At 37.1% G+C, this 18,331-nt stretch overlaps 1 protein-coding gene across 4 annotated transcripts in view; it reads right to left on the bottom strand.

Moving 5' to 3' along the window:
* daam2 (dishevelled associated activator of morphogenesis 2) overlaps window positions 1-18,331 on the bottom strand; it is a 142,845-nt gene that overhangs the window by 40,409 nt on the left and 84,105 nt on the right. For 3 of the 4 annotated variants that reach the window (XM_052620012.1, XM_052620013.1, XM_052620014.1), the window contains exons 4-5: window positions 12,262-12,336; window positions 1,636-1,730 (exon numbers count right to left, since the gene is read on the bottom strand). In XM_052620012.1, coding sequence (XP_052475972.1) covers window positions 1,636-1,730; window positions 12,262-12,336 — 170 coding nt within the window. Of the gene's footprint in view, window positions 1-1,635; window positions 1,731-6,327; window positions 12,161-12,261; window positions 12,337-18,331 lie in introns of those variants that run through there. The other variant, XM_052620015.1, reaches the window with a different exon arrangement.

The following is an 18,331-nucleotide window of genomic DNA, read 5'->3' as shown; positions in this document are numbered from 1 at the left end:
AGATAATCATCCAATTTGGCACAGGTTCATCTCGTTTAGCTAATAATCTTAAATAGCACGCAAGCGTATATATATCCAGTCTTCCTACCTCCTGTCCCACGACAGTTTTTCGGCAACCCTCCTCCACCCCAACTCCTCCCTCTAGGGGGAGTTATTTGGGTTCGGGCTATGCTCCGGGCCCGGACCCCTCCCCCAGGACAGCACGCCAAAATATGCCTACTATTTGCCTTCAGATTAGATGTAAGGGTGAACTCGTGAAACGCACTTTACTGTTTATCACAACAAAGGACTAAGCAAGCACACAACACTGACAATGTATGCGATAGAGTACGAGACCAAACGCAGCACGTCTCAACACAGTAAACAAACAAGTGTTTCCTAGCAATGACAACTGCGCTAAACACTAATGAGACAAGAAATTAATTCACTTACGATCTGTTTTTAACTCCCGCTGATTTAACTGCTTCTCACAAAGGGTATTTCTTTACAGTCTCTTGGCTGGCGCTTTAACGCACTTTACTGTTTATCACAACAAAGGACTAAGCAAGCGCACAACACTGACAACGTTTCCGATAGAGTACGAGACCAAACGCAGCACGACTAAAACAAATTCAATACATGTAAAAGAGCATACTAGGACCCCTTTAAAAGTAAAGGAGGCCTAACCTTTTGCATTATTGATACACTGTTTTCCTAATGAATGTTGTTCAGTTGCTTTGACGCAATGTATTTTGTTTAAAGCACTATATAAATAAAGGTGACTTGACTTGACTTGACTAACTATGCCTCATGCTCAAGACATCTTGTAAGGAGGCTCACACAGAGCTTACAACTCACAGATGCTGTCCTAGCGGAGCTTTGTGAGCAGAGGCCTCAATGTAGATAAATATATGTAGCGAGAGGAGGCCTGGTGATGCTTACAGTAGATGGTGGAGAGTGGAGCCCGCAGCATGAAGACTCTCTAAAAACAAGGCCTAACAGCACTTGCAGTATACAAGAGGAGGCCTAAAAATGCTTGCAGTATCATAAGGAGGCTCACAGAGAGCCTAGTCAACTTGGCAAACCTGCTCTGGTAAAACAAAGATATAAAGGTCACAAAGCAACTGGCGCATGCTCTCACCATTACATGGATTGCAGAGATGCATGAAACTACCAGTGTGTGCTCTAACCATAAAATAGATTTTAAAGAAGACACAATGCTATCAGTGCATGCTCTTACCATAAACGTATTTTAAAAAGAAAAAATGTATCTGGGTAAACAAGAGGAGCCAAAAAAGGATATCTTCCTGTTTGACTTGTCAGTGCTAAAAAAAGCCCTTCAAAATGTGCCTGATTACTAAAGTAATTTATGTTTTATGTGTTAATAGTACACTGTCAAAACACAGTTGTGACGTCAAAGTTTGCAACCTGCCAACGTCAGGTTCATTGTTGTGTTTATACTCATGCTTCAGACACCGGTAATAGTGGAGGCATTCTTTCCCCCATAGCACCCTCTAAGGGATGCAGTTCGAGTTCTCCTTTGAAAGGGGATTTTGCTGAGAGCAGCTGTTTTAAATCAATGTATTCACTCCTGACTCCTTGAACTGGAGATCAGAATTATGAACCAATATAATGTCAAGAATTAAGTTCTCTTACCTCATTGGTTGAGTCCGGAGGGCTGTCTTTAGATCCTCTACCACCTTGTTTCTCATCTCCATTTCATCTTCATCAAAAGCAAATAGTGTCTGCATCTGAAATACAGGTGATTTTTGTCAAAATTTTATTATAGTTTTAGACAATAAAACAGATTGTGGCATGCTTCAGAAAAGCTTCAAATCACGTCCATTCTAATGTTCAATGTTAAGATTTTGGGCTATTTTGCTTTCATAAAATACTCACTTAAGTGCATTTTATTAAACTTGATCCATTTGTGTCCGTAGATTTTAATTACAATACATATATTAATGGGTGTTTTCCCTCCCAATTTTGTTTACCTATCTATAATCACTACGCATAAATATCCTCTTTGGTTTCACTTACATACATCAGACTGAAACAATGGTTTTGGGTTATGTTTCATGCTCATTGTTTTATTGTGTTTTTTTCCTAGTTCTTGTTCCTGTCATGTGCTTCCATTGCTCTCATGTGATCCTGCTACTGGTTCCTTTGTTGTATGTATCCTGTTTCTTATTTGTTGTCTCATTTATGTGTCATGTGTTTATTGGTTTGATTGTGTCACGTGACCCCTTTGTATGATACAGTATTGTTCAAAATAATAGCAGTACAATGTGACTAACTAGAATAATCAAGGTTTTCAGTATATTTTTTATTGCTACGTGGCAAACAAGTTACCAGTAGGTTCAGTAGATTGTCAGAAAACAAACAAGACCCAGCATTCATGATATGCACGCTCTTAAGGCTGTGCAATTGGGGAATTAGTTGAAAGGGGTGTGTTCAAAAAAATAGCAGTGTCTACCTTTGACTGTACAAACTCAAAACTATTTTGTACAAACATTTTTTTTTCTGGGATTTAGCAATCCTGTGAATCACTAAACTAATATTTAGTTGTATGACCACAGTTTTTAAAAACTGCTTGACATCTGTGTGGCATGGAGTCAACCAACTTGTGGCACCTCTCAGCTGTTATTCCACTCCATGATTCTTTAACAACATTCCACAATTCATTCACATTTTTTGGTTTTGCTTCAGAAACAGCATTTTTGATATCACCCCACAAGTTCTCAATTGGATTAAGGTCTGGAGATTGGGCTGGCCACTCCATAACATTAATTTTGTTGGTTTGGAACCAAGACTTTGCCCGTTTACTAGTGTGTTTTGGGTCATTGTCTTGTTGAAACAACCATTTCAAGGGCATGTCCTCTTCAGCATAGGGCAACATGACCTCTTCAAGTATTTTAACATATGCAAACTGATCCATGATCCCTGGTATGCGATAAATAGGCCCAACACCATAGTAGGAGAAACATGCCCATATCATGATGCTTGCACCTCCATGCTTCACTGTCTTCACTGTGTACTGTGGCTTGAATTCAGAGTTTGGGGGTCGTCTCACAAACTGCCTGTGGCCCTTGGACCCAAAAAGAACAATTTTACTCTCATCAGTCCACAAAATGTTCCTCCATTTCTCTTTAGGCCAGTTGATGTGTTCTTTGGCAAATTGTAACCTCTTCTGCACATGCCTTTTTTTTAACAGAGGGACTTTGCGGGGGATTCTTGAAAATAGATTAGCTTCACACAGACGTCTTCTAACTGTCACAGTACTTACAGGTCACTCCAGACTGTCTTTGATCATCCTGGAGGTGATCATTGGCTGAGCCTTTGCCATTCTGGTTATTCTTCTATCCATTTTGATGGTTGTCTTCCGTTTTCTTCCACGTCTCTCTGGTTTTGCTCTCCATTTTAAGGCATTGGAGACCATTTTAGCTGAACAGCCTATCATTTTTTGCACCTCTTTATAGGTTTTCCCCTCTCTAATCAACTTTTTAATCAAAGTACGCTGTTCTTCTGAACAATGTCTTGAACGACCCATTTTCCTCGGCTTTCAAATGCATGTTCAACAAGTGTTGGCTTCATCTTTAAATAGGGGCCACCTGATTCACACCTGTTTCTTCACAAAATTGATGACCTCAGTGATTGAATGCCACACTGCTATTTTTTTTGAACACACCCCTTTCAACTAATTCAACTAATTGCCCAATTGCACAGCCTTAAGAGCGTGCATATCATGAATGCTGGGTCTCATTTGTTTTCTGAGAATTTACTGAACCTACTGGTAACTTGTTTGCCACGTAGCAATAAAAAAATATACGAAAAACCTTGATTATTCTGGTTAGTCACATTGTACTGCTATTATTTTGAACAATACTGTATATATATCCCTGTTGTAGCCATTGTTTCTTGTCTAGCTTTTTATGTGTTGCTGCTTTGTGAGCCTTTGCCTGTGTTCATATTCAAGTTTATTTCGTGGTTTGGTATCAAGTCAGGTTTTCGTTTATATTTGCATAGGTCAAGTTTTGTAAATACAGGTCCTTCTAAAAAAAATTTACATATTGTGATAAAAGTTCATTATTTTCCATAATGTAATGATAAAAATTAAACTTTCATATATTTTAGATTCATTGCACACCAACTGAAATATTTCAGGTCTTTTATTGTTTTAATAAAATTGATTTTGGCATACAGCTCATGAAAACCCAAAATTCCCATCTCAAAAAATTAGCATATTTAATCCGACCAATAAAAGAAAAGTGTTTTTAATACAAAAAAAGTCAACCTTCAATGCGGCGTGGCATGGAGGCAATCAGCCTGTGGCACTGCTGAGGTGTTATGGAGGCCCAGGATGCTTCGATAGCGGCCTTAAGCTCATCCAGAGTGTTGGGTCTTGCGTCTCTCAACTTTCTCTTCACAATATCCCACAGATTCTCTATGGGGTTCAGGTCAGGAGAGTAGGCAGGCCAATTGAGCACAGTAATACCATGGTCAATAAACCATTTACCAGTGGTTTTGGCACTGTGAGCAGGTGCCAGGTCGTGCTGAAAAATAAAATCTTCATCTCCGTAAAGCTTTTCAGCAGATGGAAGCATGAAGTGCTCCAAAATCTCCTGATAGCTAGCTGCATTGACCCTGCCCTTGATAAAACACAGTGGACCAACACCAGCAGCTGACATGGCACCCCAGACCATTACTGACTTTGGGTACTTGACACTTGACTTAAGGCTTTTTGGCATTTCCTTCTTCCCAGTCTTCCTCCAGACTCTGGCACCTTGATTTCTGAATGACATGCAAAATTTGCTTTCATCCGAAAAAAGTACTTTGGACCACTGAGCAACAGTCCAGTGCTGCTTCTCTGTAGCCCATTTCCTGCACAGGCCTGTGCACGGTGGCTCTGGATGTTTCTACTCCAGACTCAGTCCACTGCTTCCGTAGGTCCCTCAAGGTCTGGAATCGGTCCTTCTCCACAATCTTCCTCATGGACCGGACCGGTCACCTCTTCTCGTTGTGCAGCGTTTTTTGCCCCACTTTTTCCTTCCCACAGACTTCCCACTGGGATGCCTTGATACAGCACTCTGGGAACAGCCTATTCTTTCAGAAATTTCTTTCTGTGTCTTACCCTCTCGCTTGAGGGTGTCAATGATGGCCTTCTGGACAGGTCAGGTCGGCAGTCTTACCCATGATTGCGGTTTTGAGTAATGAACCAGGCTGGGAGCTTTTAAAAGCCTCAGGAATCTTTTGCAGGTGTTTAGAGTTAATTAATTGATTCAGATGATTAGGTTAATAGCTCGTTTAGAGAACCTTTTCATGAAATGCACATTTTTTGAGATAGGAATTTTGGGTTTTCATGAGCTGTATGCCAAAATCATCAATATTAAAACAATAAAAGACCTGAAATATTTCAGTTTAATATATGAAAGTTTAATTTTTATCATTACATTATGGAAAATAATGAACTTTTATCACATTATGCTATTTTTTTTAGAAGGACCTGTAAATGCTGCACATGGGTTCTGTAAGCTTGGCTGCAGTGGACTTTATTACACAAACCTTTCAATTTCATTCCTATATTTATTTTGTAAGAGTTTACATTTGTTATATACAATTTTACTGCTTTTTTTATTATACCATGCTGTAAATGCCCCTGGTGGAAGCAAAAACATCCTGTTTTCATGTGTCTCTTGAAATCCAACTGCTCCCAGCCCCTTTTTCCAGAAGAGGGGCAACAAATAAAACAACTGAACGTTTTGGATTACCATCTCTTTAGCACACACATCACACTGCAGTTCTTCATCTTAATGAAAAGTTTATTATTTGAATGCGTTTTAAAAACCTTGTCTGTTTAAACTTCTGAATACAGTTTTCTGAATGCACACACATAAAGCGCATGCACAGTTAGCCAACTCTTTTGTGTCAACTGCCATAAACACACAATATTCATATAAACACAGTCGGTTATGTAGCTGGATGTGTATCATATAATATTGGATGTGTGAAACTGTGTCTCTTGATCTTAACCGTAACCTAACCTTAACCCTAAGTCAAGTCAGGTCACCTTTATTTATATAGTGCTTTAAACAAAACAGCTTGTGTCAAAGCAACTGAACATTAATGAGGATAACAGTGTGTCAATAATGTAAAATGACAGTTAAAGGCAGTTCATCACTGAATTCAGTGATGTAATCATGCAGCTCAGTTCAGTTTTAATATTATCTGTGCAATCATTTGCAATTGAGTCAACAATATGACTGTAAATGAAGTGTCCCCAACTAAGCAAGCCAGAGGCAACAGTGGCAAGGAACCGAAACTCCATCGGTGACAGAATGGAGAAAAAACCTTGGGAGAAGCCAGGCTCAGTCGGGGGGCCAGTTCTCCTCTGGCCAGACCAAACCAGCAGTTAAATTCCAGGCTGCAGCAAAGTCAGATTGTGCAGAAGAATCATCCTGTGGTCTTGTCCCAGTGGTCGTCTGAGACCAAGTCTTTACAGGGGATCTGTTATCTGGGGCTCATCTAGTTGTCCTGGTCTCCACTGTCTTTCAGGGCTGTAGAGACCCTTTCTAGGTGCTGATCCACCCTCTAGGCTGGTTACGTACTGGATCCGGGTGACTGGAGTGACCATCTGATCTGAATACAGACTGTATCTGGTGGCTACGGTGACCTCGGAATAAGAGAGAAAAAGACTAATATTAGCGTAGATGCCATTCTTCTAATTATGTAGCAAGTAGATCGGATGTTATGGGAAGTGTTCCCGGTTCCGGTTGACCTAATTAATGCAGCCTAAAAATCCTTTAACGGATATGGATATTAGAAGTGTATTAGTGTATTATGTGTAAGCCAGGTTAAAGAGATGGGTCCTTAATTTATATTTAAACCACAAGAGTGTGCCTGTCTCCCGAACAATGTTAGGTAGGTTATTCCAGAGTTTAGGTGCTAAATAAGAAAAGGATCTGCTGCCTGCAGTTGACTTTGATATAATAGGTATTATCAAATTGACAAAGTTTTGAGAATGCAGCCTATGCGGTGAACAATAATGTAACAAGAGCTTGTTCAAATACTGAGATGCTAAACCATTCAGGGCATTATAAGTAATAAGCAATATTTTAAAATCTATTTGATGTTTAATAGGGAGCCAGTGCAGTGTTGACAGGACCGGGCTAATATGGTCATACTTCCTGGTTCTAGTAAGAACTCTAGCTGCTGCATTTTGGACTAGCTGTAGTTTGTTTATTAAGCGTGCAGAACAACCACCCAATAAAGCATTACAATAATGTAACCTTGAGGTCATAAACGCAGGGATTAACATTTCTGCATTTGTCATTGAGAGCATAGGCTGTAATTTAGATATTTTTTTTAGATGGAAAAAATTTTTTTTACAAATTCTAGAAACGTGGCTTTCTAAGCAAAGATTGGGATCAAATAGCACACCTAGGTTCCTAACTGATTACTAAGAATTGACAGAAAAGCCATCAAGTCTTAGACAGCATTCTAGGTTATTCTATTCATTCTTTAGGTCCTATAATTAACACCTCTGTTTTTTTTTCAGAATTTAGCAGTAAGAAATTACTCCTCATCCAGTTTTTTATATCGACTATGCATTCAGTTAGTTTTTCAAATTCGTATGTTTCACCGGGCCATGAAGAAATATAGAGCTGAGTATCATCAGAATAACACTGAAAGCTAACACCGTGTTTCCTTATGATATCTCCCAAGGGTAACATGTAAAGCATGAAGAGTAGCGGCCCTAGTACTGAGCCTTGAGGTACTCCATACTGCACTTGTAATCAATATAATACCTCTTCATTCACTGCAAAGAATTGATGACGGTCATACAAGTATGATTTAAACCATGATAATGCACTTCCATTAAGGCCAACAAGGTTTTCTGGTCTATGCAAAAGAATGTTGTGGTCAATAGTGTTGAACGAAGCACTAAGATCTGATAGCACTATATACAACCACAATCAGAAGATAAGAGCAGGTCATTTGTAACTCTAAGGAGAGCAGTCTCAGTACTATGACACGGTCTAAAATCTGATTGGAAATACTCATATATACCATTTTCTCTAAGAAGAAATATAATTGTGAGGATACCACCTTTTCTAGTATCTTGGATAGAAAAGGGAGATTCGAGATCGGTCTGTAATTAACTAGTTCATTGGGGTCTAGAAATGGGGATACATCAGGAAGATTACTTACAAAGCAGTCTTATGTGGTAGAAGTGTTGATTCTACCATTCTTTTAACAAGAAGTAGAATTTACAGTTTTAGCTATATAAAGTTTGCACAAAACCAAATAATGATCTGAGATATAAACGCATGGCTACATTATTTCAACACCATTAACATCACAGTATGATTTTGACAATGAGTAGGTCCTGAGACATGGCGTCTAACAGAATGTATATAAATGCTGATCCCAATGTATCTTTTTCTTTATCAACATGGATATTAAAATCACCAACAATTAAAACTTTATCTGCAGCCACCACTTACTTGGATGTAAAATTAGCAAATTCTTTACTAAAGTCTGTATAGTGCCCTGGTGGCCTGTTTAGTAGCCAGTACAAACATCACAGGGGATTTATCATTAATACTTGTTTCTCTGGATAATGTTATGATACCATTACTTCAAATGAGTTATACTTGAAGCCCACCTTCTGAGAAATACTGAAAACATTTTTAAATTGAAGCAACACCTCCTCTTTAACTTTTGGATGTGGCACATGTTTATAACAGTAATCTTGGGGAGAAGACTCATTTAAAATAATGTAATGATCAGGTTTTAGCCAGGTTTCTGTCAAACATAGCACATCTAGGTTATGATCAGTAATCATATCATTTACAAAAAGTGCTTTCATAGAAAGGGACCTGATATTCAATAAGCCAAGCTTTATCATTTGTTTATCCATATTACATCTGTTTTTTTTTTTTAATTGTTGAACATCAATTAAATTGTTACTCTTAAATTGGTGGACGTTTTTTGTATTTTTCAGTTCGGGGAACAGACACAGTCTGTATAAAGTGATATCGAGGTGAAAGAGTCTTTAAGTGATAAGAATTAACTGACTTCTGTGCCGGGAGGCTGCTAGCAGCTAGTGGCTAGCTCTTTTCAACAGGTCAGGTCTGCCCCAAACGCTCGTCCAATTGACTATGAAATCTATGTTATTCTGTGGGCACCACTTAGACATCCAGTCATTGAGTGATGACAATCTGCTATGTATCAAATCACCACAGGAAGTAATGAGGGGAACAGAGCATATTACAGTGTCTGACATCATGCTTGCAAGTTCACACACCTCTTTAATGTTATTTTTAGTGATATCCGACTGGTGAAGTCAAACATCAATAGCACCGGCGTGAATAACAATTTTATTGTATTTACGTTTAGCATTAGCCAGCACTTATAAATTTGCCAAGAAGTTAGGTGCTCTGGTTCTCGGTAAACATTGGACTATGGTGGTTGGTGTCTATATTTTAATAACTAGAGCACTTTCATCAGGTTTCTCATTGGGTGCTTCACTGAGTGGGGAGAACCTGTTTGATGTTTTGATCGGAAAGGGAGAGTTTTGACCATTGACTATGCCGCCTCACAGTCAACCAGTTGCCCTGCTGCAGAGGCACTGTTACCAGAACCGAAAAAGGTACAGGACACACTGAGCTAGTCACATCCAAAGCTGTATCTAGAGCCCTCACTAATTCCCTGCATTTATCACGTGTGAACCCCTCGTCTCGGACAGAGAGAGATAAAATATACATGTGGCAAGCAGTGCAAATAACAATAGCAGGAGAAGCTATTACTCACCGTGATTGATGAATGATTCTTACCACAGTTGTTTGATGAACTTGTAAAATAATACGGAGTGAGAAAGAAAGGAAACGAAGACATAGAGATGAGAGGAGAAAAGAAAACAGAATGAAACACTAATGACAAGCTAACAAATGCTAACGTGCTGCAGGTGTGCTGCACTTGCATATTTAGAATAAAAGCAAACAATCAAATTAATCAGATTTATTGATCGATAATATCATAAATATGGTGGGGATTAGGTTATATTTTATCATTTTAAACAATAGAGAGTGATAGTAAGATAGAGATTCTACAGAAAAACAAAGCTACATGGATCACCATCAACACGGCAAACAGGAAGCAGGAATAACACTGTCCAATATTGGCACCCGCAGTCTGTAGTCACTCCACTCCTCGCTCACTTCAGGATTATGTGCCCTCTAGAAGCTTATGTTATGCAAGTGATTAGTGCCATCCCAAAAAGGTACAAAATCACTTTCACAGACCTTTACATTAACTGTTCCCTCCTGGTAGAATGACCCGCCAAACTCAATATGAGCTCTTAGCCATCTTCAAGAAATGGCTAAAAACATCTCTTCCATCTTTTTTTGATCCTCTAATACTTGCATTATCTATTCTGTTTTTATACTTACTACAAACCTGATTCCAAAAAAGTTGGGACACTGTCCAAATTGTGAATAAAAACAGAATGCAATGATGTGGAACATCATTATAGATGACATATCAAATGTTTCAACTGAGAAAATGTATCATTTTAAGGGAGAAATAAGTTGATTTTAAATTTCATGACATCAACACCTCTCAAAAAAGTTGGCAAAAGGCCATGTTAACCACTGTGTGGCATCCCCTCTTCCTTTTATAACAGTCTACAAACGTCTGGGGACTGAGGAGACAAGTTGCTCAAGTTTAGGAATAGGAATGTTGTCCCATTCTTGTCTAATACAGGCTTTTAGTTGCTTAACTGTCTTAGGTCTTCTTTGTCGCATGATGCGCCACATGTTTTCAATGGGTGCAAGTTCTGGACTGCAGGCTGGCCATTTCAATACCCAGATCCTTCTTCTAGCCATGATGTTGTAATTGATGCAGTATGTGGTCTGGCATTGTCATGTTGGAAAATGCAAGGTCTTCCCTGAAAGAGACAACGTCTGGATGGGAGCATATGTTGTTCTAGAACTTGGATATACCTTTCAGCATTGATGGTGCCTTTCCAGATGTGTAAACTGCCCATGCCACACGCATTTATGCAACCCCATACCATCAGAGATGCAGGCTTCTGAACTGAGTGCTGATAACAACTTGGATATTATGCACTGTCGATAACTTCAATGATAACTTCAAACTCTTTGCAATTTTTCTCTGAGAAACTCATTTCTGATCTTGCTCCACTATTTTTCGTTGCAGCATGGGGGAAATTGGTGATCCTCAGCCCATCTTGACTTCTGAGAGACACTGCCACTCTGAGAGGCTCTTCGTTTACCCAATCATGTTGCCAATTGACCTAATAAGTTGCAAAGTCCAGCTGTTCCTTAAATGTACATTTAACTTTTGCGGCCTCTTATTGCTACCTGTCCCAACTTTTTTTGAATGTGTAGCTCTCTTGAACTCCAAAATGAGCCAATATTTGGCATGACATTTCAAAAAGTCTCACTTTCAACATTTGATATGTTATCTATATTCTATTGTGAATAAAATATAAGTTTATGAGATTTGTAAATTATTCCATTCCTTTTTTACTCGCAATTTGTACAGTGTCCCAACTTTTTTGGAATCGGATTTTAAAAAAGAAAGATAGCCTCTGACATCAGCATTCTCTATACATTTTCTATTCTATCTTCTTTTTTTTCTTTTTATTTATTTAAAAAAGACCCTCTAACACTAGCATTCCCTATCCCCAAAATGATTGACCGATTGATTGATTGCATATGCCTTTATCAGGAATTACTTGTAATGTGTATATTCCTAGAAGAAAACTTTTGCTTACTGATTGAGAATTAACTCCCTTTTGAGTGGACTTTGTGCTTTGGACCATTGCAGATCTTTTTCATACACAGACAGCGCCATTATGCAAAATAGGAAGTTGAAAATGTAAAACACAATTGGATCCCTTTAACTAACAGCTGTTAGATGACAATAATGATGTATGAACATGATGTACTAGAGCACAGTAAATTCCAATAACAATTTGGCAGTCTATCACCAACAAAGTGCATGAATGAGATTTTGCTAACAAGAATAGACTGCAAAAAATATTGCTAAAATATTTTGCCTACTAGTCTCAGATGATAGTTTAAAAATAAACAAATAATAAAAATATATATATATATTGATAACTTGTGTGCTTGCAAATCATCATTAGATTTTCCTCCACATTAATTGTTGTCAAAATTAGATTTTTATCACAAATGGCGCAGAAAGGTTTTTTGTTTATGTTAGAAATGTAAAGGTAATAAAGTAAGTACTTACAGCTGCCATGGAATTGATGCGGTCTATATAGTAATCAGGCCAGCTGGTAGCTAGCTTGTTGGGATCCTCTTGTTCCTAAGTAAAGAACACAATATAAAGCCATTTAGATTCAATTTCAACAAACTCAGGATTTTCACAAATAACTATGTGTATCACTTTTAAATAACTGAATGGTAAAAAGCTAATACCAAAAGGGCTGATGTACTGTATGTTTAACCACAATTGTCCTTGTGGGCATGACACATGTCCCTGTAATAATGGTACTAAAACTAAATGTATCTGATAAATGATTGTTCAGTAAACAAAAGCAACATATTTGTTGTCCAATTAGTCCATGTTTTAGTTGAAAACCGCAAAAACAGAATCTGTGTGCTGATATATCTGGATATTTAATCAATATCGGATTATTTGGTGGTTCAGAAATAACAAAAGAAATGTAAATAATAATATTGTTATCTATAATGCTTTCTACATTTATTTTGACAACTGTTTTGCAACTGTTTTTTAATATAAAATAAAAGTAATAATATAAAATAAAATGAAAGCTGCAAGCAGTGATGAACAGCAATCACCGGCAGTGAACGGTGATAAATATGCATTTAAATTCATAAATATAAGTGGAATATATCAAAGTATATTACATATATGTGCCAATCTTCCTGTTGCCAGCAGGTAGCGCTATCATTATAATGGAATAGTGGCCTTCAGATGTGTTCAGGCCAGGACTCGGACATTGGAAGTTTGGGGAAGATCGAACATTTTATGCCTGAGTAACAACAACTTCTCTTGCTGTGGCGAGACAAATTTTGTCATGGCGCAATGGATATGCCCTAACAAAAACTCAATATCTCCACAATTTAACATTGCACAGGCCTTTAGATTAGACTGACCACAAAAAATACATTAATGTCAAAAAATTTCTAGGAGTAGTTTGTCGCAGCGTAAACTATGTCACTTCCAATTTTCATGCATGTACGTGAAACATATCTGGAAGGCTGTTGATTTTTTTAGTATAGGTGGCGCTGTCAAGCCATTATGCCACACCCTCATCTGAATCCTATATCAGACGAAAATTTTCACCAGGTTTGGTGCGTGTGCAAAGTTTCATGACTTTTTGAGCAATTAATTTGGGAGAAGAAGAAGAAGAAGAAGAAGAAGAAGAAACAGAGCATATACAAGAGGGTCCTCACACCATCGGTGCTCGGACCCTAATAATAAAATGCAAGTGTGGATTCATTAATATACAACAATTTACTACAATTAAGAATGATGACACTCTATATATTTAATTGATCCAAGATTTGAATAATATATATATATATATATATATATATATATATATATATATATATATATATATATATATATATATATATATATATTTCTTTTTTTTTTTTTTTTTTTTTCATGCTTCATATCACAGTTCGGCTGTTTGTACATTAAAGCTATTTTCTTCACTACACAAGTTTTTTAACTGCTCAGTGCCATTTCCGCCCATTCAGACTGACAGCAAATTATGCACTCTGATCAATTTGCCAATGTTTGATTGGAGAGAACATTTTAACCACATGTTTTTGATGGGAAACAGTGATAATTAAACTTACCTTGTCTAGAAAATGTCAACAAAAATAATAGAAAAGTTCCACATTTGGTTTCTAGAAATAAATAATTAGATAGTTATATTATATAGTAATAAATAGTTTATTATTATTATAATTCAGAACATTACTCTTCATACAAGATCAAAATGACCTACGGATTAGGCAATCTGTAATAACATTCCTTAGATGTTTAAATAATAAATACTTCTAATGTTTCTCAAGAGAGAATTGAGCTAGTACCTTGGTTTTAAAAGAATGTGATCTATCCTGTTACAGTGCTATCTAGGATTCTACATTCTACATTCATTTGTAAAAAAAATAAAATAAAAAAATATAAAAAAAAACTTGTATCATTTATATAGTGACAGGAAATAGCGGCAACTTAGCATTGCATTCCTCCAATGGATAGCACAGTGATCTGGCAGCTTGTGGAAACTATGTCAGTATTAACTAGGCCAAATAAAATTGTTTATTCCCAAACAACTGAAGTGACTAGATCACTGTTTACAGAACAGACTGACAAACTGAAAATAAATGTAGTCAGGATGCTTTGGAGCCTGAGGTCTGGATTAGTATTTGTTTTTAACAATATTCCGACTTCCTTGTGCATTACATTCTGATTGTGTTTTCAGTTAAAATATTTTAATCACCACAGATCATATCATTTAGTTCAGTGTGTCATTATCATAGGGGTCAATCTGAGCCCATTTTATCTTGGTAAATGTTTATCAGGTAATTTAATTGCTCTGGTAAACATGAAGTTATTTTTTTTTCCCTGCTGCCTTCCTACAGTAAGTGTGGGTTGTATTCTGTGATGGCTGGCTGAAAAAGTAATAAAGTAATGAAACAGCATCCTACCACAAAGCTGTTTGTTTGGATCTTGCAGTTTTACCTTTTACATTTCACATGAAAATGTTTTCCTGTACAACAGAGTGACATGACTAACAGTTATCATAAATACTGGAACTTTGGCACAGAGCTTTGTGTTTTACACACCACAAAACAACAACAACCTAGGATGTATAACTTGCAATCAGATCCAATCAACTTGCAACTTTCCTCTCAGTGGTAAGTGTTCAAACAATGCTTGGCTTGGATCTCAATCCTTGTTTTTTTTTTTTTTTATCAAACAGAACACTCAGTTTAATGGGGTTTCACATTCTTATCATCTGCATTCTCAAAACATGTCAGAACATTTACACTGACCAGCTCAAGAAGGTTAGTACAATGCTCTAATTTCCATCTCTGGAACAAACAAAATGTGATAGAGAGAAGGAGCATATGTTTTCAGAGCATATCCAACATCCAACATCAGTGGAATTCATTATTATGATTTTTTATATAGTGTTCCATTGTGATAATTTACCAAATATCACTATGATTGGTGTACTTAATATTTGATGTGATGTAAAAAAAATTATTTTTGATGGGTTTGAAATCAGTTGCCTCTCCATAATATTCATGAGAAGGCATGGTCTTTACTGTTTTACATGTTTGTGTGCAAGTATTTAGTATGTAAACTAATTACAACTTACAGAGAGATTGATGATCATTTGAGACTTTGTCTGACAAACTTACTGTGAGTGTGCAAATAGTTTAAATCAGTTCTTGTGTAAAACAATGTTAAAAAAAATGTTAAAAAAACTATGTGCATATATTATTACAAATGCAAATTAATCAGCTTGTTTTGTGCACAATTACAGACAAAATTATCTGTTTGTATTTAAGGGTTTTGTGCACATAATATTTCAGTGCATTACTGTATATTGCATGCAGTTACTCATTGCATCATACTTTTGTGGGAACCTGATACTACAAAATTGACTGGAACAGACAGTGATTCTGCAACTCACTGACACTGTTATTTAAAATTATAAACATTATATAACTTTAAATGTTCATATTGGTTAGCTAATGAAATTAAATATCAATGAGTTAACAAAAAGGAATATCAACAAATGTGGGTGTAAGCAGGGACAATTTATAAGAGACATGCCACTTCCTCAATCCTCCATTCAGCTATATAAGGAAAACCCGTAAAGGCAAAGATGGCGATTGTTTGCACATGTCCCGCCCCTCCAGCTGGAAAGCCAACCACCTGCTTTTAAAAGTCAAGCCTGGAAACATTTAAGCCTAGTGTCTGGTTCCACTGACGTACGCGCACAGTTGAGGAACCCTTGCGCATGCATAGTAAAAGTATAACCTGTGGGGAAAAAGTGTTTTAAACCTTATTTTGGGGCAAAGTCATAAAACATTTTCAGCAATTTCCAATTTTTATCATATTCTAATGCTGTTTCTATACATGCAGTTTTTATGTCCCGGTGACCAGTGAACGTGCAGTTCTGACTCTCTGCCCATTCATTTAGATAGGAGCCTGGTCTTGTTAGTCTGAAATAGCTGCCCGGAGGCATTGCCAAGATGGCGGCCGAGTGGCACGACTTTCCAAAATGGACTTTGGTGTAAGTGACGGTGAAAATGTTGACTCTGGTTCTATGGCTCTATGGCTGGATTTGAGTATTTCTTATGAGTGGCCTTTCCATGACTCCAAACTACACATTTATATAAGGTACATTGGGTTCTCCTTTTGAGAAGTCTGTTGCAAATGTTGCTTTCGTGTCCTCTGAAAATGCTGAACTATGGTAGGGTTTTACTGCCTTTACTCAAGAAGCCCATTCTCTGAGTGTAAATCTCACTATAGCCAGGGTGACCTCTGAGTTTGTGCATTTGCTGAGATGTTTCTCTAGGTCTTCGATTTCTGTGGTTTTGTTTGAAAACTTTTCCATCCCTCAGAATGCACTCATGAGCGTTTATGGAGATTTGGAGCATTTTTGGCTGAACTTAAAGACTTCCTTGAGGGTCCAGCTGTAAAAATGTGAATGTGATGACAGAATCCAAACAGGAAAAAGATACATGTTTGTGAAGGGCGTGCACTCTGCAACCTTACACACAAACAGTTTTTTTTTATCTTATTTTGGGTATCCACTACACTGCCAATTTGAATGTAATACTGATTCAATGTTTGGTTTGAAATCGCCAGCAAATAAGTAAGACATGTTTTATGATGAATCAAATAAATAGAAGAGACAGTCAGTAGTTTACATGTGTGGTTGGTCAAAGGGAAATCATGTACAGAATAGAAGTGTGCATGGATAGTCGAACATTTGTTCTGCTTTAATTATTCGATAAATAAAAATGATATTCGAATTATCGAAAAAAAAAATAATAATAATAATACAAAAAAGTTTACAATAAAACCTAATTTGGTCACTTCTGTGATTCTCCACAGCATATTTGAAGATATATGCAAGCAAAAAATAATTAATGAATGAATAAGAACTGCGGTTTTCTACAGTACTTAAAATATGCCGTGGAGAATCACAGAAAGTGACCGAATTCAAGAACATTGTTGCGGCATCTCTCAAGCAACGAATAAACACCGCTAACTTGGAGAATGCAGTGAAAACTCCTCTTCTTGCGTCTGCCCTAGACCCTCGGCACAAACATCTCAGGTTTCTCGATGAAAACATGAGAGAAGTAAGAAAAAAAAACAATTTTGAACATTATCAGAACACTTTCCTTGATGTGAGTGGTACGGATGCAGCAGCCTGCACCAACGATGAAGAGGATGCAATGCCCACTCGTCGGAAAAGGCTGAGTCAGTTCTTCAGCGATGAGTCCAGCCGAGACGAGTGGGAACAGTTCTTGCTGGAGCCATGTATTCCACCAGATGAGGATCCCATTCAGTGGTGAAACGAAAACACGAATCGCTTCACAAAACATATTCGCTTAGCACACCGTTATTTGTGAGTCCCGCCAACGTCTGTGCCGTCTGAGCGCGTTTTCTCTGCGGCCTTATTGTTAACAGACTAAGGAGCCGACTTTCTCTCGATCATGTTTACATGCCCGTATTTCTTAACAAGAACATGTAAAACAATAGAAAAAAAGTTTTGCTGACAGTTTAAAAGTTTAAAAGTTAAGTGTAGGCTACGTTCTACAATAGCTACAAAACACAAAGTGTAATGTTCAAGCTTAGCTATTGTCTGTTCAAAAATGACGGAAACAATAAATGTTGCTGAAAAATAACGTCTGTCTCATTAAACTTAATTTAAATAAACTAATATTCGAATATTCATTTTTTGTGAGCTCAAATATTTGAATGTGATATTTGCAGAAAACGCCCGTCCCTAGTACAGAATATATAGATTTTTTTTTTATTATTATTTTTTTTTATAGATTGCATAATCAGAATATATCCATTAGCAGAATAGATTTTGTGACTGAGCAAAATAGAAACACAAACAACCAAAGAGGGTTGTTAAACTTTTAAACTTAAAAAAAATGCAAATGTTTTCCTTATGCACCATTGGCTGTTCTAGCTTTCCCATAAATATAGTTTATTACTAAATATGTATCCTTTAATAATAAGACAATCAAAGAAGGGTCTTTGACAAGGTGAGAAATCCATCCAT

The sequence above is a fragment of the Carassius gibelio genome, chromosome A17 (assembly GCF_023724105.1).
Source record: "Carassius gibelio isolate Cgi1373 ecotype wild population from Czech Republic chromosome A17, carGib1.2-hapl.c, whole genome shotgun sequence".
Taxonomy (NCBI): domain Eukaryota; kingdom Metazoa; phylum Chordata; class Actinopteri; order Cypriniformes; family Cyprinidae; genus Carassius; species Carassius gibelio.
The sequence above is the reverse complement of the archived record's forward strand: the minus strand, read 5'-3'. Positions and strand labels throughout refer to the sequence as shown.